General features: G+C 53.4%; 1 protein-coding gene and 1 gene segment (V, D, J or C); both read left to right on the top strand.

The window, feature by feature from the left end:
• The window catches only part of LOC140896674 (immunoglobulin lambda-1 light chain), a 165965-nt gene that overhangs the window by 98786 nt on the left and 42568 nt on the right, over window positions 1-24611 (top strand). The window lies entirely within an intron of this gene.
• Window positions 21640-22613, top strand: LOC140896679 (Ig heavy chain V region 6.96-like). The segment is given in 2 exon segments: window positions 21640-21756; window positions 22085-22613. Coding segments are annotated over 2 exon segments (420 nt in total).

Here is a 24611-nt window from a genome sequence, read left to right as displayed (position 1 = left end):
CACACAGCTCACACAGCTTCCACCTTCCTGGGTCTGACCTCGGAGCATTCAGCATCCTCTGCCCCTCCGTGCGCTTCCCCCAGCGAGTCCGCTCAGGCGGGGCTCCTGGGGAAGCCAGAGGGTCCTGCACCCCAACTTCACAGTCAGACGGGACTCTCAGCCAGCCAGGAAAACAGAAGGTTTATTAGACGACAGGAACATGGTCTAAAACAGAGCTTGCAGGTGCAGAGAACGGGACCCCTCAGCTGGGTCCATTCTGGGGGGCAGTGAGCCAGACGACCACGTCTGTACTTCACTCCATGTCCCAGCCAGCCCCAAACTGAAACTCCCTCCAGCCCCTCCTCCTCTGGGCTTTGTTCCTTTCCCGGGCCAGGTGGTCACCTGATTCCTTTGTTCTCCAACCCTTTAGCTCTCACCTTGCAGGGGGGAAGGGCCCAGGCCATCAGTTGCCAGGAAACAGGGTGTCGGCCATCCTCTGTGTCCAGACTCCTGCACACACCGGCCCTCTAGGGCTCTGCAATGATCATACACCCTTACCCCACCACCTAGATACTTAAGAACTGCCTAGGGGAAACTGAGGCACCCCCACACTATTCAGAGGAAACATTAAGAACAGTCCCACTTCGTCACAATTGGTTTGATTAATATTTGCTGGCCCTCTGCAGAGCAAGTCAATCTTATTCTGGTATTTATAACTTGGGTATCTCCTGGTCACCTCATGTAGGCTGGGATTTTCAAAGCAGCCTAAGAGATTTATGCATGCTAATCCCTTTGAATTAATGTGCTTGATTCCCTTAGGCTTCTTTGAAAATTCCATTCCTAGCAACTAGGGTTTTTTCCACCATAGAAAAGCAGCCAGGCTTCAGGAAACCCATTTGCTTGCTCACCGCATTCCAGAGGCCGCCTTCACCTTCGTGTTCCTTATCGTGTAAATAAAAGGGTTCAGCAAGGGGGTGAAGACAGTATTTAGCACTGACACCGCTTTGCAGAGAGTGAGCGAGGAATGCACACTGGGCCTCAGGTACACAAACATAACAGCCCGGTAGAGTATCCAGACTACAGTCAGCTGGGAAGCGCAGGTAGAAAATACCTTCTGGCACCCTGTTGCGGAGGGGATGTGGAGGATGGTGGTTATTATACAGATGAAGGATACCATGGTGAACATCAAGGAACTGAGAATAGCTGTGATCGCAGCCAGGAAACCCAGCAACTCAATGAGGCGGGTATCAGTGCAGGCTATTTTTAAGATCAGCCCAGTGTCACAGCAGAAATAGTTGATGATGTTGGAGTCGAATAAGGGCAGATGGAAGACCAGAATAGTTGGGAAGAATATAGCCCTGAAGCCCCCGAATCAAGCCCCTTGTCATAAATATAAAGGGAAAGGTAAACACCTTTAAAATCCCTCCTGGCCAGAGGAAAAACCCTTTCACCTGTAAAGGGTTAAGAAGCTAGGATAACCTCACTGGCACCTGACCAAAATGACCAATGAGGAGACAAGATACTTTCAAAAGCTGGGGGGAAGGAGAAACAAACCCTCTCTCTCTTGGTCTGTGTGATGCTTTTGCCAGGGACAGAACAGGAATGGAGTCTTAGAACTTAGTAAGTAATCTAGCTAGATATGCCTTAGATTCTGATTTCGTTAAATGGCTGAGAAAATAAGCTGTGCTGAATGGAATGTAGATTCCTGTTTTTGTGTCTTTTTGTAACTTAAGGTTTTGCCTAGAGGGATTCTCTATGTTTTGAATCTGATTACCCTGTAAGGTATTTACCATCCTGATTTTACAGAGGTGATTCTTTTACTTTTTCTTCTATTAAAATTCTTCTTTTAAGAACCTGATTGCTTTTTCATTGTTCTTAAGATCCAAGGGTTTGGGTCTGTGTTCTCCTATGCAAATTGGTGAGGATTTTTATCAAACCTTCCCCAGGAAAGGGGGTGTAGGGTTTGGGAGGATTCTGGGGGGAAAGACATTTCCAAACGGGCTCTTTCCCAGTAATGTACCAGTTAGACGTTTGGTGGTGGCAGCAATAAAGTCCAAGGGCAAAAGGTAAAATAGTTTGTACCTTGGGGAAGTTTTAACCTAAGGTGGTAAAAATAAGCTTAGCGGGTTTTCATGCAGGTCCCCACATCTGTACCCTAAAGTTCAGAGTGGGGAAGGAACCTTGACACCCCTGCAGACAGCTGGAGGTAGACTTTGCTGGTCATGATTGTGGCGTATAGCAAGGGTTTGCAGATGGCCAGATAGTGGTTTAAAGACATCACAGCCAGGATGAAGAACTCAGTGCTGCCCAGGAAGAAATGGAAGAAAGCCTGAACGAGGCAGCAGTACATGTAAATTTTAGTCTCAACTGCTGCAAAGGTCTCTAGCATTTTGGGAACCATGGCTGTGGTGTTACCAGATCTCCAGGAATGAGAGGTTGCTCAGGAAAAAGCATATTTGAGTGTGCAGCTTGTGACTGGTCCTCACGATGATCACAATAAGGCCGTTGCTTATGATGACCAGGATGTTCATGAGTAAAATGACTGAGAAGAACACAATGTGAAAACCATGACCAACAGGGAAGCCCCAGAGAATGATAGAATCATAGAATATTAGGGTTGGAAGAGAACTCAGGAGGTCATCTAGTCCAACCCCATGCTCAAAGCAGGACCAACACCAACTAAATCATCCCAGCCAGGGCTTTGTCAAACCTCACCTTAAAAACTTCTAAGGAAGGAGATTCCACCACCTCCTAGGTAACGCATTCCAGTGTTTCACCACCCTCTTAGTGAAAAAGTTTTTCCTAATATCCAACCTAAACCTCCCCCATTGCAACTTGAGACCATTACTTCTTGTTCTGTCATCTGCCACCACTGAGAACAGCCGAGCTCCATCCTCTTTAGAACCCCCTTTCAGGTAGTTGAAGGCTGCTATCAAATCTGCCTCACTCTTCTCTTCTGTGGACTAAATAAGCCCAGTTCCCTCAGCCTCTCCTTGTAAGTCATGTGTTCCAGTCCCCTAATCATTTTTGTGGCCTTTGTCCACATCCTTCTGTAGTGAGGGGACCAAAACTGGATGCAATACTCCAGGTGTGGCCTCACCAGTGCTGAATAGAGGGGAATAATCACTTTCCTCGATCTGCTGGCAATGCTCCTACTAATACAGCCCAATATGCCATTGGCCTTCTTGGCAATAAGGGCACACTGCTGACTCAGATCCAGCTTCTCATCCACTGTAATCCCTAGGTCCTTTTCTGCAGAACTGCTGCTTAGCCAGTTGGTCCCCAGCCTGTAGCTGTGCAAGGGATTCTTCCTTCCTAAGTGCAGGACTCTGCACTTGTCCTTGTTGAAGCTCTTCAGATTTATTTTGGCCCAATCCTCCAATTTGTCCAGGTCACTCTGGACCATATCCCTACCCTCCAGCGTATCTACCACTCCCCCCAGGTTAGTGTCATCTGCAAACTTGCTGAGGGTGCAATTTATCCCATCATCCAGATCATTAATAAAGATGTTGAACAAAACCAGCCCCAGGACTGACCCCTGGGGCACTCTGCTTGATATTGGTTGCCAACTAGACATCAAGCCATTGATCACTACTTGTTGAGCCTGACATCTAGCCAGCTTTCTATCCACTTTATAGTCCATTCATCCAATCCATACTTCTTAACTTGCTGGCAAGAATACTGTGGGAGACTGTATCAAAAGCTTTGCTAAAGTCAAGATATATCACATCCACCGCTTTCCCCATATCCATAGAGCCGGTTATCTCATCATAGAAGGCAGTCAGGTTGGTCAGGCATGACTTGCCCTTGGTGAATCCATGCTGACTGTTCCTGATCACTTTTCTCTCCTCCGAGTGCTTCAAAGTGGATTCCTTGAGGACCTGCTTCATGATTTTGCCAGGGTCTGAAGCGAGGCTGACCAGTCTGTAGTTCCCTGGGTTCTCTTTCTTCCCTTTTTAAATATGGGCTCTATATTTGCCTTTTCCCAATCATCTGGGACCTCCCCTGATCACCACAACTTTTCAAAGATAATGGCCACTGGCTCTGTAATCACATCAGCCAACTCCCCCAGGACCCTCGGATGCATTAGATCTGGACCCATGGACCTGTGCATGTTCAGCTTTTCTAAATAGTCCTTAACATGTTCTTTCACCACTGAGGGCTGCTAACCTCCTCCCCATACCGTGTTGCCCAGTGCAGTAGTCTGGGAACTGACTTTGTCTGTGTCGACCGAGGCAAAAAAAGCATTGAATACTTCATCTTTTTCCACATCATCTGTCACTATGTTGCCTCCCCTATTCAGTAAGGGTCCCACATTTTCCCTGACCTTCTTCTTGGTGCTAACATATGTGTAGAAACCCTTCTTGTTTTCCTTCACGTCCCTTGCTAGCTGCAACACCAATTGTGCCTTGGCCTTCCTGATTACACCCCTGCATGCTCTAGCAATATTTTTATACTCCTCCCTCATCATCTGTCCAAATTTCCACTTCTTGTCAGATTCCTTTTTGAGTTTAAGCTCACTGAAGATTTCACTGTTAAGTCAAGATGGTTACCTGCCATATTTGCTATTCTTCCTGCACATCGGGATGGTTTGTCCCATGAACTCATTCACTGTTGTAGTATTGATCTTCCACATGGGGTCTCTGTCTCCTTCCTCCTTTGAGTTGCGACTCACAGGGACAGCAAAAGGTGCAGTCGTTTGGAGGTGGGAGTTCAGTTCAGCGGTGGTTCCAAAGAATCAGGGAGCGTCAGGGGAGGCAAAAATTGGTTTGGACCAAATGTGAAACTTTTTGGAATTAGTGGAGAATTTAAAAAGTTGTTAAAAATTCCTGTTTGGATCAAAGAAAGTATTTTGTTAGATGCAGGTAGGCACTTAATGGGATTTTTACATTGAAATCCTTTTGAACGTTCCACCAGGCATGTATATGCATCTTTAGATGCCATATTTCTTTAAAAATCTGACCCTAAATCACTAGTAAAAATGGAATTTAGGATCCTAAGTCATTTTGATTCATCTGAATATTTTACCCGTGACTCCGTCTTTGACCTCCATTTCATTCCTTGATCTTTTCAAATTACAAATCACAATGTAAAGTTTTTCAGACTCTTTTGAAGCGAACCAGCTTTCTCTGTCTGAGCATGTCTTTGAAGACATCTCTTACTTTCTCATTCCTGAGGCTGTATATGAACAGGTTTAGCAAAGGGGTAATCACCTATTCAATGATGTGTGTGTCTGTACAAGCCAGTTTGAAAAGGGATCTTATGTCACAGAAGAAATGGTTAATGACACTGGGGATGCAGAATGGTAAGTGGGACACCAAGATGATTGGGCAGAGAACTGATATAAAGGCTGCCAACCAAGTGCCAATAATCAACTGGACAGGCCATTGCCCATTCATGATGGTGGGGTAATGCAACCGCTTACAAAGAGCTATGTAGCTATCAAAAGACATTATGGCTGCCAGGATATACTCCGAGGTCCCAAGGAAGAAATAGAAATAGGTTTGGGTGAAACACCCACTGATGAATCTTATGTCAGCACATCAAGCTATTTCTTTCATTGGTTTGGGAAGGATGGCCGTGGTGAACCATATCCCTGAGAAGGACAAGTTGCAGAGAAACCTGTACATTGAAGTGTGGAGGCAGTAATCACTCCACACCAAGGCTATGATCACCACATACCACATAAGAATTATCACATAAATCACGAAGAAGAAGTAGGAAGACCAGGATTTTGAATATGGAGTTGCCCAGAAATCCTACTTTGATAAACGAGGTGGGGAGGGTGGCACCCTTGTGTAACTCCCCAACCATTCAGTTAGCTATAGAATCCTCCTTAGCTGCTGTACCCAAATTGCCTTACCTGTAAAGGGTTAAGAGGGAAGCTTAAAATAAGCTGGCACCTGACATGGGGCACCAGTAAGGAAGCTGAACCCTTTCAAATTGGGGAAAATTGCTGGGTGTAGGGGTCTTTTGTTCTCTCCACTGAGAGAGAGACAGGGTAGCAACATGCTGTAGGGTCTGGACCCGGTATAAAAATCATCAGCATCATACCTAGAAACTCCTCATTCGGAACCCCAGATATGTAAGTAGGCCAGGAATGTCTAGTTAGATGCAATTAGATTGAATTCTTCAGTTTGGGCTTGTGGATTCCTCTGTGCTAACCCCAGGTGCTTTTGTTTTGTTTTTGTTTGCTTGTAACCTTTCAGCTGGACCCCAAGAAAGTCATGTTTGGTGTTCAGTCCCTAACAGCCTGAGTTGTCAGATGTGTTTTCATCCTTTTTTCAATAAAATTTATCCTTTTTAAGAACATGATTAGATTTCTGTGTCTCAGGAGGTAACGAGGCTGTGCATATGTTAGTCAGCTGATACAACAGCTGAGTTTCCCTTTTCTATTGTTTTCTTCTCAGCTGCCCCGAGGACGAGTGGTAAAGCTGAGGACCTTAGAAAAATCTTTCCACGTGAGGTTTATTTCTGGATTGTCAAAAGGCAGTTTTCACTTGGGTGGTGGCAGCATTACCAGCCTGGAGTGGCCAGTATTATTTTTTGGAGTCCTTGCAGGCTCCCACCTTCTGCACTCAAAGGGCCATAGCTGGGAATAAGCCTTGACACCTAGTATGACTAATTCTTTCACTCTGGTTTGGTTCTCAATCTCCATGGCTTCATTTCTCTCCCTGCTGCATAAAGAAGAGAAGGAAGATACAATCAGCATAATTTCTTATTTACCGTAAAGCACCTCAGTCTACTTCAGATGACATTTTTCAAAGGAGTAAAAGGGACTTGTCCAACTCGCCCTGAAATGCAACAGGAGCTTATTCTCTTTGTGCTTACTCTTGTGTGCTTACTCTCTTTGGTGTGTAATGTAATAAGAACATAAGAACATAAGAATGGCCATACTGGCTCAGACCAAAGGTCCATCCAGCCCAGTATCCTGTCTGTCGACAGTGGCCAATACCAGGCGCCCCAGAGGGAATGAACATAACAGATAATCATCAAGTGATCTCTCTCCTGCCATCCATCTCCACTCTCTGACAAACAGAGGCTAGGGACACCATTCCTTACCCATCCTGGCTAATAGCCATTAATAGACTTAACCTTCATGAGTTTATCCAGTTTTCTTTTAAACCTTGTTATAGTCCTAGCCTTCACAATTTCTTCAGGCAAGGAGTTCCACAGGTTGACTGTGCGCTGCGTGAAGAAGAACTTCCTTTTCTTTGTTTTAAACCTGCTCCCCATTAATTTCATTTGGTGGCCTCTAGTTCTTATATTATGGGAACAAGTAAATAACTTTTCCTTATTTACTTTCTCCGCACCATTCATGATTTTATAGACCTCTATCGTATCCCCCCTTAGTCTCCTCTTTTCCAAGCTGAAAAGTCTTAACCTCTTTAATCTGTCCTCCTGTGGGACCCATTCCAAACCCCCTAATCATTTTAATTGCCCTTTTCTGAACCTTTTCTAATGCCAGTATATCTTTTGTGAGATGAGGGGACCCCATCTGTACACAGTATTCAAGATGTGGGTGTACCACGGATTTATATAAGGGCAATAAGATATTCTCCATCTTATTCTCTATCCCTTTTTTAAATGATTCCTAATATCCTGTTCTCTTTTTTGACTGCTGCTGAGCACTGCATGGACGTCTTCAGAGAACTATCCATGATGACTCCAAGATCTCTTTCCTGATTAGTTGTAGCCAAATTAGCCCCCATCATATTGTATGTATAGTTGGGGTTATTTTTTTCCAATGTGCATTACTTTACATTTATCCACACTAAATTTCATTTGCCATATTGTTGCCCAATCACTTAGTTTTGTGAGATCTTTTTGAAGTTCTTCACAGTCTGCTTTGGTCTTAACTATCTTGAGCAGTTTAGTATTGTCTGCAAGCTTTGCCACCTCTCTGTTTACCCCTTTCTCCAGATCACTTATTGAATAAGTTGAATAGGATTGGTCCTAGGACTGACTGTTGGGGAACACCACTAGTTACCCCTCTCCATTCTGAAAATTTACCACTTATTCCAACCCTTTGTTCCCTGTCTTTTAACCAGTTCTCAATCCATGAAAGGATCTTCCCTCTTATCCCGTGACAACTTAATTTACATAAGGGCATACATTTGGTGAGGGACCTTGTCAAAGGCTTTCTGAAAATCTAAATACACTATATCCACTGGATCCCCCTTGTCCACATGGTCTGCAATGGTCAAATAACAGGTTCAAATGGCATTATTTCCTCAAAGATTATTAATCCAAGATCCTGATGCTATGGGAACATACAAAAACTAGGAGAACACTTCAATCTCCCCAGACATTCAATAACAGATTTAAAAGTAGCCATCCTTCAATGAAAAAAACTTCAAAAACAGACTTCAAAGAGAAACTGCAGACCTACGATTCATTTGCAAACTTAACACCATCAATCTGGGCTTGAATAGGGACTGGGAGTGGCTAGCTCACTACAAAAGCAATTTTCCCTCTCTTGGTATTGACACCTCCCCGTCAATTATTGGGGTGGACCACATCCACCCGGACTGAATTGCCCTTGACAACACTGGTTCTCCACTTGTAAGGTAACTCCCTTCTCTTCATGTGCCAGTATATCTATGCCTGGACTGTAATTTTCACTCCATGCATCTGAAGAAGTGGGTTGCCCCCCCTCCCCCGAAAGCTTATGCCCAAATAAATCGGTTAGTCTTTAAGGTGCCACCGGACTCCTCGTTGTTTTTGTGGATACAGAGTAACACGGTGTGACGATGTGACTCAGCAGGGAGGGGGGAGTGTTGACCTGGGAATGTGCCCTGGGGATGGGAGACCTGAGAACCTGTCACCTGAGCCAGGAGGGGGAGGGGGAGGTGACACCTCTGCCCAGGAATGTGAACAGGGGCTGCAGCAGGGAACCTGCTGGGTGGGTTTAGTTTCAGTTTGGGGCTGGGTGGAGGAACACAGGGAACCCCAGGGCTGGGGTCTAAACTCCCTGCTCCCCCAGAAGGACGTGATTGAGGGGTCCTGGTTGTACCCACAAGCTCTGGTTTTGGACTGTGTTCCTGTTGTCCAATAAACCTTCTGTTTTACTGGCTGGCTGAGAGTCTCAGTGGATCCCAGGAAGAGGGGTGCAGGGCCTGGACTCCCCCACACTCCGTGACAACTGGTGGCAGCGGTGGGATCTACTGCACCCCGTGAACGGCGCTTCCTGCAGTAAGTGACTGGGGAGCAGTAAAACGAAGGGGAATTGACGGGGACCAGGCGTGCTGAAGATTCAGAGAGAGACGGTTTCGGGGGGCGGTTAACCCCTGGGAATGTGTGACCAGAGAGAAAGACTTTTGCAGTAACAGGGTCCCCCGGGGGATTGCAGCGAGCGGTCCCAGGGGCGGAGGAATCTGCAGCTCGACCCTGGCAAAGAGGTGGTGACCTCGAGAAGGACTGGCACACGAGGGGCTTTTCCTGGAAACCGTGGGAAGCTGCCCGGCCTGCGAGGGGCCAGCAGGGAGATGTACGCTAAACGCCTGAAGAGCGACCTGGTGGAGCTGTGCAGGCAGAGGGGGCTGCGCATCGGGAGGTCCACCAAGGAACAGCTGATTGCCCAGCTGGAGGAGAGGGATCGCTTGGATGACCCGATCCCTGTCCCTGAGGGAAGCCGCCCGGCAGACGCAGCGTGGGCCCTGGGGCCTGACCGGGCTGGGAGGGGTCAGACTGCTGCTGAGGACATCCGGAGACCCTTCCTACCTATGGTTGGGGGAAGCCCGGCGAATACCGAGGGCACCCTGACCCCGGCACCCAGCAGGGGATCCTCCCGGTGGAGCTCCCCATCCCTGGAGCGGAGGCGGCTGGAATGGGAGAGGGAGATGAAAATGAGGGAGCTGGAGGATCATGAAAAACAACGTCAACATGAGCAGGAGGAGAAGGAGAAACAACGTCAACATGAGCGTCAGGAGAAGGAGAGGGAGCGTCAGGAGAAGGAGAAACAAAGACAGCATGAACTGGAGCTGGCCAGGCTGAGGAGCAGTGGGGCCCCGGCTGCGGCTGCGGTGAGTGCGGGGGGACCCAAGACTGCAAGGAACTTTGATAAGTGCTTCCTGGCCCAGCGGAAGGAGGGGGAGGACATAGATAGCTTCCTGACGGCCTTTGAGAATGCCTGTGAGCTGCACAGGGTTGACCCTGCAGACAGGCTCCAGTTTCTCACCCCCTTACTGGACCCCAAGGCCGTGGAGGTGTACAGCCGGATGAAAGGGCCGGAGGCAGGGGACTATGAACTGTTCAAACAGGCCCTGCTCCGCGAGTTTGGGCTGACCCCCGAGATGTACCGGAGAAGGTTCCGGAGTCAGCGTAAAACGCCTGAGGTCACCTACCTACAACTGGCCAACCGGATGCAGGGGTGTGCCCGCAAGTGGACAGCTGGGGCCCGAGCTAAAGAGGACCTGCTGGACCTAATCGTACTGGAGCAACTGTATGAACAGTGCCCGTCCGACCTGAGGCTGTGGCTGGTGGACAAAAAGCTCGAGAACCCCCAGCACGCAGGGCAGCTGGCCGACGAGTTTGTGAACAGTCGGTCAGGGGGTAGCCGGGAGGAGTCCCAAAAGAACAGGCCCCCCCCGATGCAGAGAGAGAGTCACCACGGGACCTCCCAGCGGGGAAATAGGGAGAACCCCCTCCCCCGGGGAACGCCTGGCGTCGGGCCCCTCCGACCCGCTCGAGGGGGCCAACGTGACCTGAGCTGCTATCACTGTGGCCAGAGAGGCCACGTACGGTCCCAGTGCCCCGGGCTCAGGGACAAACTGAGCAGACCCACCCTACCCAGGGTTAACTGGGTAGGGACCCAGCTGGACGAGGGGCAGACGACCCAGGAAAGGGGGCCTACCAGTTTACCACCTGCCCCGGAGGGAAGAGTACCCCAGGCCAGCTCCACCAGAGGGCTGGAGGCTCTGGACTCAGGGTGCTCAGTTTACAGGGTGGGTGCGGGGCTGTCCCTCCGGAGAGAGTGCCTTGTTCCCCTGGAGGTGGATGGGAGGAAGGTCAATGGATACTGGGATACGGGCGCGGAGGTGACGCTGGCCCGGCCCGAGGTGGTGGCCCCAGATCGGGTGGTGCCCAACACCTATCTGACCCTGACAGGGGTGGGCGGGACCCCATTTAAGGTGCCCGTGGCAAGGGTACACCTGAAATGGGGGGCCAAGGAGGGCCCCAAGGATGTGGGGGTACACCACCATTTGCCCACTGAAGTTTTGATGGGGGGAGACCTAGAGGACTGGCCAAGCAAGCCCCAGGCCGCCCTGGTTGTGACGCGTAGCCAGAGCCGGCGAGGGGCACTGCGCCCTGACCTCGGGGAGGGTATCACACCGGAGGCGCAGGACCCTACCCTGGTGGGGAGGGAGGGCCGAGGGGCACGGCTCAGAGAGGCGGAGGCCTCGGACCTGGCCAGCGAGAGGGAACCGGGCCCCATCCCTTCCCCAGCCGCTGAGTTCCAGGCCGAGTTGAGGAAAGATCCCTCCTTGCGGAAGCTCAGGGACCTGGCCGACCTCAGTGTGGTACGGACCATGAGGAGAGGCTGCCAGGAGAGGTTCCTGTGGGAGAAGGGGTTCCTGTACCGAGAATGGGCTCCCACAAGGGAAGTAGAGTCCTGTGGGATCAGGAGGCAGCTGGTGGTCCCCCAGAAGTATCGCCGCAGGCTCCTGTACCTGGCCCATGACATCCCCCTCGCAGGGCACCAGGGAATCCGGCGCACCCGGCAGAGGTTGCTACAGAACTTTTACTGGCCCGGGGTCTTTACCACGGTCCGGCAGTATTGCCGATCCTGTGACCCCTGTCAGAGGGTGGGGAAGGCCCGGGACAAGGGGAAAGCGGCTTTGAGACCTTTGCCCATCATAGAGGAGCCTTTCCAGAAGGTGGCCATGGACATCGTGGGGCCTCTCAGCAAGACGACCCGGTCGGGGAAGAAATACATTCTGGTGGTGGTAGATTTTGCCACCCGCTACCCCGAGGCAGTGCCCTTAGCTTCCATTGAAGCAGACACCGTGGCCGATGCGCTCCTGACCATTTTCAGCCGAGTGGGGTTCCCCAAGGAAGTCTTGACAGACCAAGGCTCCAACTTCATGTCGGCCCTGCTCCGGTGCTTGTGGGAGAAATGTGGGGTCCGGCACGACTGGGCCTCAGCTTATCACCCCCAGTCCAATGGGCTGGTGGAGAGGTTTAACGGGACGCTAAAGATGATGCTGAAAACCTTTATGAACCAGCACCCGCAGGACTGGGACAAGTACTTACCTCACCTGCTGTTCGCATACAGGGAGGTGCCCCAGGAGTCTACCGGATTTTCGCCTTTCGAACTGTTATATGGAAGGAGGGTGAGGGGCCCCCTGGACCTGATGAGAGACGAGTGGGAGGGGAAGGCCACTCCCGATGGAGAGACAGTGGTGGAGTATGTCCTGATCTTCCGAGAGAGACTGGCTGAACTCATGGGCCTGGCCAGGGAGAATCTGGCCAGAGCCCAGAGGAAGCAGAAGGTCTGGTATGACCGCACGGCACGGGCCCGCGCCTACGCCGCCGGGGATCAGGTGATGGTTCTCATCCCTGTGAGAAAGAACAAACTACAGGCCGCCTGGGAGGGCCCTTTCAAGGTCGTCAAGCAGCTCAATGAGGTAAACTATGTGGTGGAGCTGTCAAACCGGGCGCACCACCGCCGGGTGTACCATGTGAATATGATGAAGCCATATTATGCCAGGGGGAATGTGGTGTTGGCCGTGTGTGGACAGTGGGAAGAGCAGGGAGATGACCCTTTAGTAGATCTATTCCCTGGGACCAGAGCTGGTTTCCCCCTGGAAACAATTCCCCTCTCGGATCAGCTAACCCCTGCCCACCAAGCTGAGGTCAGGGGGGTGCTGCATCCGTACCGACAGCTGTTTTCCAACCAGCCTGGACGCACTAATCTGACTGTCCACCGGGTGCAGACAGGGTCGCACCCGCCGATAAGATTCTCCCCCTTCCGAGTCACAGGGAAAACTGCTCAGGACCTGGAAAGAGAGGTCCGGGACATGCTGGCTTTGGGGGTGATCCAGCCATCTGCCAGCCCTTGGGCCTCGCCGGTGGTGCTGGTCCCCAAAAAGGACGGGTCGGTCCGGTTCTGTGTGGACTATCGGAAGCTCAATGCCATCACTGTATCTGATGCCTACCCCATGCCCAGGCCGGACGAGCTCCTAGACAAGCTGGGAGGAGCTCGGTACCTTACCACCATGGACCTTACAAAGGGCTACTGGCAAGTGCCGCTGGATGCAGATGCCCGACTGAAATCGGCCTTTATCACCCCTCTGGGGCTCTATGAGTTCCTGACCCTGCCTTTCGGCCTCAAGGGAGCACCGGCCACCTTCCAGCGCCTGGTGGACCAGCTCCTGAGGGGGATGGAGAGTTTTGCCGTGGCGTATATTGATGACATCTGTGTCTTTAGCCAGACCTGGGAGGACCACGTGTCCCAGGTTAGACAAGTGCTGGACCGACTCCAGGGGGCTGGGCTGACTGTAAAAGCGGAGAAGTGCAAGGTGGGGATGGCGGAAGTATCTTACCTGGGCCATCGGGTGGGGAGCGGCCGCCTAAAGCCGGAACCAGCCAAGGTGGAGGTGATCAGAGACTGGCCCGCTCCCCACACCAAAAAGCAGGTCCAAGCCTTTATTGGGATGGCAGGATACTACCGAAGATTTGTGCCCCACTTTAGCACCATCGCCACCCCCATCACGGAGCTATGCAAGAAGGGGAAGCCAGACAAGGTGGTCTGGACCGAGCAGTGCCAGGTGGCTTTCCGGGCGCTGAAGAAGGCTCTGGTCAGTGGCCCAGTTCTGGCAAACCCAGACTTTGACAAGCCCTTTGTGTTGTTCACCGACGCCTCAGACACGGGACTGGGGGCGGTGTTAATGCAGGAGGATGAAAAGGGGGAGAGACACCCCATCGTGTACCTGAGCAAGAAGTTGCTACCCCGGGAGCAACACTACGCGGCCATCGAGAAGGAGTGCCTGGCCATGGTGTGGGCCCTCAAGAAACTAGAACCCTATCTCTTCGGGCGGCACTTCACCGTCTACACCGACCACTCTCCCCTGACCTGGCTGCACCAGATGAAAGGAGCCAACGCCAAACTCCTGAGATGGAGCCTGCTCCTGCAGGATTACGACATGGACGTGGTCCATGTGAAGGGAAGTGCCAACCTGATAGCGGATGCGCTGTCCCGGAGAGGGGGCCCCGAACTTCCCCAGGTCGCTGGTCAGCGTGACCCCGCTCAGTTCAGTCTCAAAGGGGGGAGAGATGTGACGATGTGACTCTGCAGGGAGGGGGGAGTGTTGACCTGGGAATGTGCCCTGGGGATGGGAGACCTGAGAGCCTGTCACCTGAGCCAGGAGGGGGAGGGGGAGGTGACACCTCTGCCCAGGAATGTGAACAGGGGCTGCAGCAGGGAACCTGCTGGGTGGGTTTAGTTTCAGTTTGGGGCTGGGTGGAGGAACACAGGGAACCCCAGGGCTGGGGTCTAAGCTCCCTGCTCCCCCAGAAGGACGTGATTGAGGGGTCCTGGTTGTACCCACAAGCTCTGGTTTTGGACTGTGTTCCTGTTGTCCAATAAACCTTCTGTTTTACTGGCTGGCTGAGAGTCTCAGTGGATCCCAGGAAGAGGGGTGCAGGGCCTGGACTCCCCCACACTCCGTGACACACGGCTGCCCCCGATACTGCTTCTCAGCCGTTCGTTGTGTAGCATCCTCATGGGTGACCCATTAAGGCCCAGTTACAAGGGCACAGCAGCCGCTGCTCTCCAGCCACCCGGCTCTGAAGGCAGCACCTGTGCGAGCGCAGAGCAGAAATAAGGGTGGCAGTATCATGAGTGTGCTCCTATGAGTATGTACAGTGATTTGCTATCACTTTTTTTCAGGGGCGGGGGAGGGGTCATCACAGCCTGAAATAATTTCAAAGGGGGGCATGGCAAAAAAAGTTTGAGAACCCCTGTGTGACCTGCTGCACAATGCAGGCCACAGAACCTCCCCCCCCCCCCTTCCCCCAACTTGTAGGTCAGTATTGTAACTTCCCTACCTAGCTCACAGAGATGGTCTCAGGATGTCAAGAAGTCCCCGGGCGATGCTCTGGAACTGCTCCCCATGAAGCCAGGCAGGACTCTGGGGCAGTCTCCTCTATGGGAGCAGCCTGTCTGCAGGACACACAGCTCACCCGGCTTCCCCCTTCCTGGGTCTGACCTCCGAGCATTCTGCATCCTCTGCCCCTCCGTGCACTTCCCACAGTGAGTCCGCTCAGGCGGGGTCCTGGGGAAGCCAGAGGGTCCTGCCCCCCAACTCCACAGTCAGATGGGACTCTCAGCCAGCCAGTAAAACAGAAGGTTTATTAGATGACAGGAACATGGTCTAACACAGAGCTTGTAGGTGCAGAGAACCGGACCCCTCAGCTGGGTCCATTCTGGGGGGCAATGAGCCAGACAACCACGTCTGCCCCTCACTCCATGTCCCCAGCCAGCCCCAAACTGAAACTCCCTCCAGCCCCTCCTCCTCTGGGCTTTGTCCCTTTCCCGGGCCAGGAGGTCACCTGATTCCTTTGTTCTCCAACCCTTTAGCTCTCACCTTGCAGGGAGGAAAGGGCCCAGGCCATCAGTTGCCAGGAAACAGGATGTCGGCCATTCTCTGAGACCAGACCCCTGCACACACCTGCCCTGTAGGGCTCTGCAGTGATCATACACCCTTATCCCACCACCTAGATACTTAAGAACTACATAGGGGAAACTGAGGCACCCCCACACAATTCAGAGAAAACATTAAGAAGAGTCCCACTTCCTCACACAGGAAAATTTAGCTAGTGATTATTCAGCACTGTCTCAATGCTGTCTATGTATTTGTGTTTAATACTTCTCTGTGTGTGACAGAGGCATATCTGAAAAATATTGTAATCACTCCTGCAGTCTGGGCCCCAGTGGAGATGTTTTCACTTCAGTCAAAGGAAATAAAAGCAGCGAGTTCTTAACTGGGATTAGTGAACTTCGACTGAACCCCAGCTTCTCCTGTGGGTTTTTACTCAAGTTGGAAACCGGAGTTTGCAGAACTTCAGGGCTATTTTAACCCCCTTTAGCGCACACCTCTCCCCGTCCCCAACTTCTCCTTCCGTGCAGAGAGGTGGGGAACCGCAGCCAAATGGCTGGCTCCATACCGGCACTGTGCGCGCTGGTGCGGGACTGTCCGAGTTCTGGGGAGCAGAGGCCCCGGTTCTTAGCGCGGCACTGGGCCGCGCTGCCCCGGGATTTCTTTCCCAGCGCATCGCCAGAGATCCTGTGTGTCCTGCCTTCGCCCGCGGGGGGAAGGGCTGTTCCTCCGGCCACGCGTTCACATGCAAGGGATCCCGATTCCTTTACTCCGCCATTGGTCCGAGTGGCGGCGTGGTGAGGAGCCTAATCCAAGAGAGGACCCGTGCCCAATGTCGGCTCTCGCGCAACCCAGGCTGGTAAGAAAATGCCCATTTCCGACTTGAATTACACAAAGGACCCAAGGGGAGCGCTCGCTAGTCACTGCGGGCAGAGCTGGCAACTCCAGGGCGGTATTGAAGAGCCTGCTTGAAAACACAAGCGCCTCCACTTGAGAGATTTGTTTTCCGGTCCAGGAAATTACCCCTGGTTTTCCCAGGCCGCCACACTAAGCCTCTGGAGAGTAAATGTATCCGGTAAAGACGAGCTTCTACACGAATGCCAGGTTCCCGATCCACCCCTAGGGGTTGATTTGTCTGTCCTTAAAGAAGGGAACAGATGCAAATGGAGTGACAACATTTCCTGTCACACCCCGCCGTGTCCCCGACCCTGCAGGAGACAATGGCTGCAGCCCCACGTGTCTGCAGTGAACACCCAGAACTCTCCCTGGGAAATTCACTCCCCACTTAGCAGAAGAAGATGCTCCTCTGGCTGCACGTTGCTTTCCTGGCAGCACTTCCCCAAGGTGATTTCTGGCCCTAAAAGCTGCGGGACGGGGAGACCAGTGTTACTGTGCACGAGGCTAAGATCCTTCTCTGTTCTGTCCTCAGGGGCCAATTCACAGGTTCAGCTGGTGGAGTCTGGGGGAGGCGTGAAAATGGCAGGAGAGTCTATCAGCATCGCCTGTAAAGCCTCCGGGTTCACCTTTGGTGACTACTGGATGCACTGGTACCGACAGTCTCCCGGGAAGGGACCCGAGTGGGTGTCTGGCATTAGCTATTGGGCCGGAACCGACAAGAGATACGCTGAGTCGGTGAAAGGGCGATTCACCATCTCCAGAGACAACCCCAGCAACCTGCTCTATTTGCAAATGACCGGCCTGAGACCCGAGGACGCGGCGGTGTATCACTGTCAGAGAGACACAGTGACGGGCAGGGAATCTAACCACGCACAAAAACATCCCTTTGCAGTCACAGCCCGCCGCGGGGCACAGCCCAGGGGAAGAGTCAGACACACAGAGAACTGAACCAAGGAGAAAATGCCCCCAGCGCCGCGATCAGCGCGTGAAGGACACGGCTTTTGTGGGGCTGCAGAGACAGGTCAGGGCTGGGGGAGGAAACACTGGAGGGTAGCAGGCCCCCTTCTCTTTGCTGCACACCTGCCCGTCTGGGCGAGCAGCGAGCTTCCTCTCTCCCCGGGTTCCGTTCGCAGCTCGGGGTTAATGAGCCGGAACCGCACAGCAAGGGGAAGCCAGTCGGAGCTAAGACACAAACCTCCCCCTGCTGCCAGTGGGGCCAGGCCCTGCTGATCACAGTCAGCTGCATAGGGAGGCTGGGGGACCCGGCGCTTTCAGCGCTGGAAATGCCGGGATACCGTGTCTCTGTAGCAGGCAGCAGGGAGATGCCAACCCCAGGCGCGACACTGGAAACCCCAGCCCCATGGCGTGCCAGCTGCCCCCATTCCCGCAGCGTGTGAGCCTCGCCCTCCCCCACCCTGGATCCCCCTGCCCTGCTCCCCTCCCCCAGGCATGTGAAAGGGGCTGGGGCAGTGACAGAAAGAGGGCGCTCCGCATCCTCACTACAGAGCTCTTTGTCTTTAAGCCCTTCTCAGCCTGAGTTCCGGAGCAGGCAGGACTGGAGGACACCGGGGCTTGGGGGCTTGGGTTTGTCTGTTGTGTGTTGCAGACAAGTGAGAGAGAAGGGCGCGCAGACAGACAGACAGGGACACACACACACGGACACAGCCAGACACACAGCCAGACACCGGATAAATGCTCACACATTTGCTCACCGTCGCACTCTTTCCCACGCCTTACTGGGGTGTGTGAGCGCCACCCGCACCCCCGCTCCGGATCCCCCGTTCACACAGCAGCTGGTGTCATTCCGCAGTCACCCTCTCTCTCTCCCTGAAGCCCAGTCGGTGGCTTTGGGGTTCTTTAGCTTCCCCATTACAGACATGAGGGAATCTCTGTGGCTGTTTCTCTGCGCGCTGCCGCTGTTCCCAGGTGAGCTCCAAGAGCGGGGGCCGGGGCCTGTCTATCTAGGGGACTTTCCTCGCCCTGTGACTCCCTCCGAATTATCTCTCTTTTAGGTTCGGTGGCTGGGAACTCGCTGACCCAGATCCCGGCTTCTCTGTCAGCCACGGAAGGGCAGCGGGTGGAGATAAGGTGTCAATACAGCACCTCCTACAGCAGCTACGCCCTGGACTGGTACCAGGAGCGGCCGGGGAAGGAACCCCTCTTCCTAATTGGGAGGTTTTCCTACGGCTTAGAGCGGAAATCCGATTCTGTGGCCCCTCGGTTCTCGGCTCAGCTGGACACCGGAGCGAAGTCCCTCTCGCTGTCCATAGACAGGGCGCAGCGGGCTGACTCCGGGGCGTATTTCTGCGCTCTCTGGGATCCATCGTGCTACAGAGCGCCCCGGGCTCCCGACACAAACTGCCGGAGGGGGCGGCAGGTGTCTGAAAGGCGGTGAAGTGTAATTCGAGTTCTCAGCCCCAGTAGACACGTTAGGAGACACACTTCAGGCCTCCTGGAAAAACAAAGGTACATTTTGGAGGACGTAGGCTAGCCAGAGGAGGTGAGTCGCTTTGCCGTCTGAGTAGCTACGAAACACAGAAGAAGCAACGCAACCTGAATTTTAGAGATGGGCTGCTGAGGCGCAGACGCGCTAAGTGACTTGGCCTCGGTGACACAGTGAAACGGCTTGAGGGCGAGGAACTGGGTTGGGAAGGATGTGTCTCGGTTATATTAGTGTCTCTGCAATAGACGGTGAAGGCGGATGAGTGAAGGCGGATGAGTCATGTAATCTTACCTTAACTTGGAGACATAAAGAAGTTGATCATTATTTATAATTAAGGTAATGCTAAAATTATCTAATACACAGAGTAAAGCAAAAATGTCTCTACATCTGGGTATAAGGCTTAAATGATCCCAAAGTGCAAAGTTTGGTTTAAAAGTGACAAAATACATAGAGTACATAATCCGCAATATCCCAAATTTAGGTTAATAAATTTAACCAGGTAGTTAAAATATGAACATCCAACTATTGAGGTACTTCACTCATAAAAAAGTTATACGAAGACCAGCTTGTGGGAAGCAAACATAGCAGTGAGTGTAGCGTGCCCCGCAGTAATTGAGAATTTAGGATGGGTTGTGCCTCAGTAAATACAATCCATCGGAGAAGTATTTCAGTTACTTTCCTGTTTCGCTTCTCCATGGCGCTTTTTTATAACTCAGCTATAGGACAGTAGCCGCTAGAACCCACAGCACAGACCTTAGCTAGGGTCTCAGGGGCAGCTAGATGAGGTCGGAGCCAGATTTCAGGGGCCTGCAGCTGACATTTCACAACCAACACAGGGATTTGTTCTTGCCTCTCTCACCAGTTTTCCTGTGATGGGAACTGGGAATCCCACCGTGTAGCGGCCCCGTGTGCGATGAGCGCTCAGTGGAGACACATAGTGAGCGACAGTCTCTGCCCTGAAGAACTTACAAAGAAATTGGAGCAGACAGAGGAAGGGTTCCTCACGGCGCCCTGGTTATACCCATGGGGAAGGAAGTCACAAAGAGAGGAGGGTAAAGTTACTGCTGCTCCGTCTGCTGCTACCACATAGCCACTACGGTCTATTCCTCTCTCCTTTTGAAGACCGGAGCGGATGCAAATCGAGTGACCACATTTCCTGTGAGACACCCCCGGCGCCCCTGGGTCTGCAGAGGACACCGCACAGACACGTGTCTCCGCAGCTCACACCCATCCCCGCTTCTCTGCGCCCTCTCCTGCAGAATTGTCTCCAAAATCGTCAGAAAAGAGATGATGCTGTGGCTACCCCTCGCTTTCATGGCAGCAATTCCCAGAGGTGATTCCTTGCCTGGATACAGAGGGAAGCTCAGTATTACGGTGGAGAGGATTAAGACTCTATTTTAATTTTGCAGGAGTCCATTCGCAGATTCAGCTGGTGGAGTCTGGGGGAGGTGTTAAAACCACAGGAGAGTCTATCCGCATCTCCTGTAAAGCCTCCGGATTTCCCTTTGGAAACTATTGGATGTTCTGGTACCGCCAGGCTTTTGGGAAAGCGCCAGAGTGGATCTCCTACATTAACCCCTTCAGCGGACTATGGCCATTCAGTGAAAGCACTTCAGCGGACTATGGCCATTCAGTGAAAGGGCGATTCACCATCTCCAGAGACAACCCCAGCAACCTGCTCTATTTGCAAATGACCGGCCTGAGACCCGAGGACACGGCGGTGTATCACTGTGTGAGAGACACAGTGACGGGCAGGGACTCTAACCACGTACAAAAACATCCCCTTTGCAGTCACAGCCCCCTGCGGGGCAAACCCCAGGTGAAGAGTCAGACACACACAGAACTGAACCAAGGAGAAAATGTCCCCAGCGCTGCCAGCAGCGCGGGACGGACAAGACTTTTGTGGGGCTGCAGAGTCAGGTCAGGGCTGGGGTAGCAAATATGAGGCAGCCGCTGTCCCAGTCCCTGCCCCTAGGGGGCAGCACCCCCGTGTTCTCTGCTGCACACCCGCCCCTCCGGGCAACCAGCGTGCCACCCCTCGCACACCCTGCCCCTAGGGGGCAGCGCCCTGATCCCTCTTCGCTCCTTCACGTCGATGATTCCCAAGCGGCCTCTAGGGGGCGTGAGGGGTCAGCCTTTCTTTGCTGCACCCTGGGTCCCGGGAGACCTTGATGGATTGCGAGCTGTGGCAGGGGGCAGCAAAAGCGGACAGGGTCAGATGTCGCTCGCTGCTGCCAGATCTGACGCTGCCCCTTTGGCTTCCCCTTGGTGCCCCAGCTAGGAAGGAAACCGGGGTGTCCTGGGACCCAGCCCAGTCATTGGACCACTTAGGGCAGGGATATGTTTTTTCCAGTGTAGGAAGTTCAAATTAGTTTCCCGGATCCTGACTGGTGGGTTCCCGAAGAAAAGGGCGGGTTTCACAGGCAGCAGCTTCCGACGTCTCCAATGTACCTTTAACTGCAGTAACTGACCGGTGACCGGGCCCTGTCTCAGATAACTGGCCAGGTGAAAAGGCAGGTCCCCCTCCCCCCGCCCCCGCCCAGTTGAGTGATATTAGCCACCCTGCTCCCTGGGATGTTGATCAATAGCTCAGCAGGGTGGGGCGGGGTTTCTCCGAGTGGTAATTTAAATGAGGCGGGGCTATGCAAATTTTCCCCGTGCAGAGACTCTCTTTTCGGGTCTGTCCCACCCGCCCCTGACCCTGCGGCCCGCGGAGAAGCTCTGTCCGTGCAGGGAGCAGCTCCGGACCCGTCCCCAGGGCGAGGACTGGCCGCAGACGCGCAGAGACGATGCGGTGGTGGCTCCATTTTGCTTTCATCGCAGCAGCGTCCAAAGGTGCTTGGAATGGGGCGGGGGGAAATCAGGGGGGTTGTTGATCCGATTATTGCCATTGACTGACCGGAGCGGGGCAGGGGAGATTCCCCGGGAATAAATCGGGACACACGGATTTTGTTTCCGGTTTCATACCATGTATTTGTCTCGCCTGAGAGGCGGCGGCTGAAAACCCCCAAAGGGTTTTCATTTTTCTCATAAATATTTTGGGGAGAACAGAAGTTTTCCCCCTTACATTAGACTGTGGCCAAAGCTGCAGCCGTTGCCCAGACCTGGCCCGAGGGGATGGTTCCCACCCGCTCTCACGCCCCCACCCCGGCTTGTTCCCCAGGGGCCGAGGCGCAGGGGCGGCTGGTGGAGTCCGGCGGCGGGGCTGCGACCACCGGCGGCTCCAGGCGGCTCTCCTGCACAGGCTCGGGATTCACTTTCAGCAGCTACACCATGTTCTGGTACCGGCAGCGCCCCGGGAAGGGGCTGGAATGGGTCTCCTGGATCAGCGGCACTGGCGAGAGCAAAGATTACCCTGACTCCGTGAAAGGGCGATTCACCGTCTCCAGGGACAACGCCAAGAGCCAGCTGTATCTGCAAATGAGCCGCCTGGGACCCGAGGACACCGCCCGGTATCACTGTGCGAGAGACACAGTGAGGGGAAGCCGGTCTGAGTTGACACAAAAACTCGCTTCGTTCAGACCAGGGGATTCGTGAGCGTCCCGTGACTAACATCACCCCCTGAACTCCGGTGTCCCCTGACCCGCACCACATAGCCGGCCACTCACCCACGCACCGACCACCTGCAGCCCCTGGGTGGCGCCCTTGTGCAGTGTCGTGGACGCTCAGGGGGCAGGGTGTGTGTCTGTGCAGGAGGGGTTGTTCTCTGAGCACAGGGCAGGGATATGAACCCAGACACCCTGGTCTGAGAGCAGGGGAAAGATCTGAGCTCTGCTGGGTTCACTAGCTGTGACGAAGTGGGCCTGTTCTTAATGTTTCCTCCGAATATTGTGGGGGTGCCTCAGTTTCCCCTATGCAGTTCTTAAGTATCTAGGTGGTGGGGTAAGGGTGTATGATCATTGCAGAGCCCTAGAGGGCAGGTGGGTGCAGGGGTCTGGACACAGAGAATGGCCAACACCCTGTTTCCTGGCAACTGATGGCCTGGGCTCTTCCCCCCTGCAAGGTGAAAGCTGAAGCGTTGGAGAACAAAGGAATCAGGTGACCACCTGGCCCAGGAAAGGAACAAAGCCCAGAGGAGGAGGGGCTGGAGGGAGTTTCAGTTTGGGGCTGGCTGGGACATGGAGTGAAGTGCAGACGTGGTTGTCTGGCTCACTGCCCCCCAAAATGGACCCAGCTGAGGGGTCCCGTTCTCTGCACCTACAAGCTCTGTTTTAGACCATGTTCCTGTCGTCTAATAAACCTTCTGTTTTACTGGTTGGCTGAGAGTCACGTGTGACTGCGGAGTTGGGGTGCAGGACCCTCTGGCTTCCCCAGGACCCCTGCCTGAGCGGACTCGCTGTGGGAAGCGCACGGAGGGGCAGAGGAGGCTGAATGCTCCGAGGTCAGACCCAGGAAGGTGGAAGCTGTGTGAGCTGTGTGTCCTGCAGTCAGTCTGCTCACAGAAAGGCGACTGCCCCAGAGTCCTGACTGGCTTCATGGGGAGCAGTTCCAGAGCATCGCCCAGGGACTCCGTGACACTAGCAAACCTGCGGGCGTCTGAAATGGAAACCTTCCAAGGTGCCCTAAAGTACACCGGAGAATTCAGGGGAACCTTTCCATTGGGCGATCCGTCAGTCTTCCCCAATTATTATTATTGGACTTTATTATCCTAGTGCCTTGCCACCCTATTCATGGACCAGGCCCCCTTTGCGCTGGGCTCTGCACAGACTCTGGACCTTCCCTTATCTTCCGAGTTTATTCATGAAGTTTCCCTCCAGTTATTTCTCTCTCCTGCTCGCCTAGCTCAGGCGGGATAGACTCCGAGACTCAGAGACTGTAAGGCCAGAAGGATCCATCATGATCTTCCAGTCCAGCAATTTCTCAGAGTGAGGGTCCTGGCCCCAAGGAGGTCGCAAGGCTGTTGCAGGTGGGAGATCATAAAAATACATCTGGGAGGAGTGAGTGTGGGTAGAGCAACTGCCGCTCTCGGGCAGCCAGCTCTGAAGGCAGCGCAGAAACCAGGGTGGCAATTCCATGAGTGTGCTCCAATGAGGATGCCTACACCTCCACGGCTTTGGGGTCCAGTAAGGGGGTGAGAAACTGGAGCCTGTCTGCAGGGTCAACCCTGTGCATCTCGCAGGCATTCTCAAAGGCCGTCAGGAAGCTATCTGTGTCCTCCCCCTCCTTCCGCTGGGCCAGGAAGCACTTATCAAAGTTCCTTGCAGTCTTGGGTCCCCCCTCACTCACCGCAGCCGGGGCCCCACTGCTCCTCAGCCTGGCCAGCTCCAGTTCATGCTGTCTTTGTTTCCCCTTCTCCTGACGTTCCCTCTCCTTCTCCTCCTGCTCACGTTGACGTTGTTTTTCATGATCCTCCAGCTCCCTCATTTTCATCTCCCTCTCCCATTCCAGCCGCACCCGCTCCAGGGATGGGGAGCTCCGCCGGGAGGATCCCCTGCTGGGTGCCGGGGTCAGGGTGCCCTCGGTATTCGCTGGGCTTCCCCCAACCCCTCCCCCAGGCATAGGTAGGAAGGGTCTCAGGATGTCCTGGGCAGCAGTCTGACCCCTCCCAGCCCATTCAGGCCCCAGGGCCCACACTGCGTCCGCTGGGCAGCTTCCCTCAGGGACAGGGATCTGGTCATCCAAGCAATCCCTCTCCTCCAACTGGGCAATCAGCTGTTCCTTGGTGGACCTCCCGATGCGCAGCCCCCTCT

Source organism: Lepidochelys kempii, chromosome 13 (assembly GCF_965140285.1).
Source record: "Lepidochelys kempii isolate rLepKem1 chromosome 13, rLepKem1.hap1, whole genome shotgun sequence".
Classification (NCBI taxonomy): Eukaryota; Metazoa; Chordata; order Testudines; family Cheloniidae; genus Lepidochelys; species Lepidochelys kempii.
The sequence above is the reverse complement of the archived record's forward strand: the minus strand, read 5'-3'. Positions and strand labels throughout refer to the sequence as shown.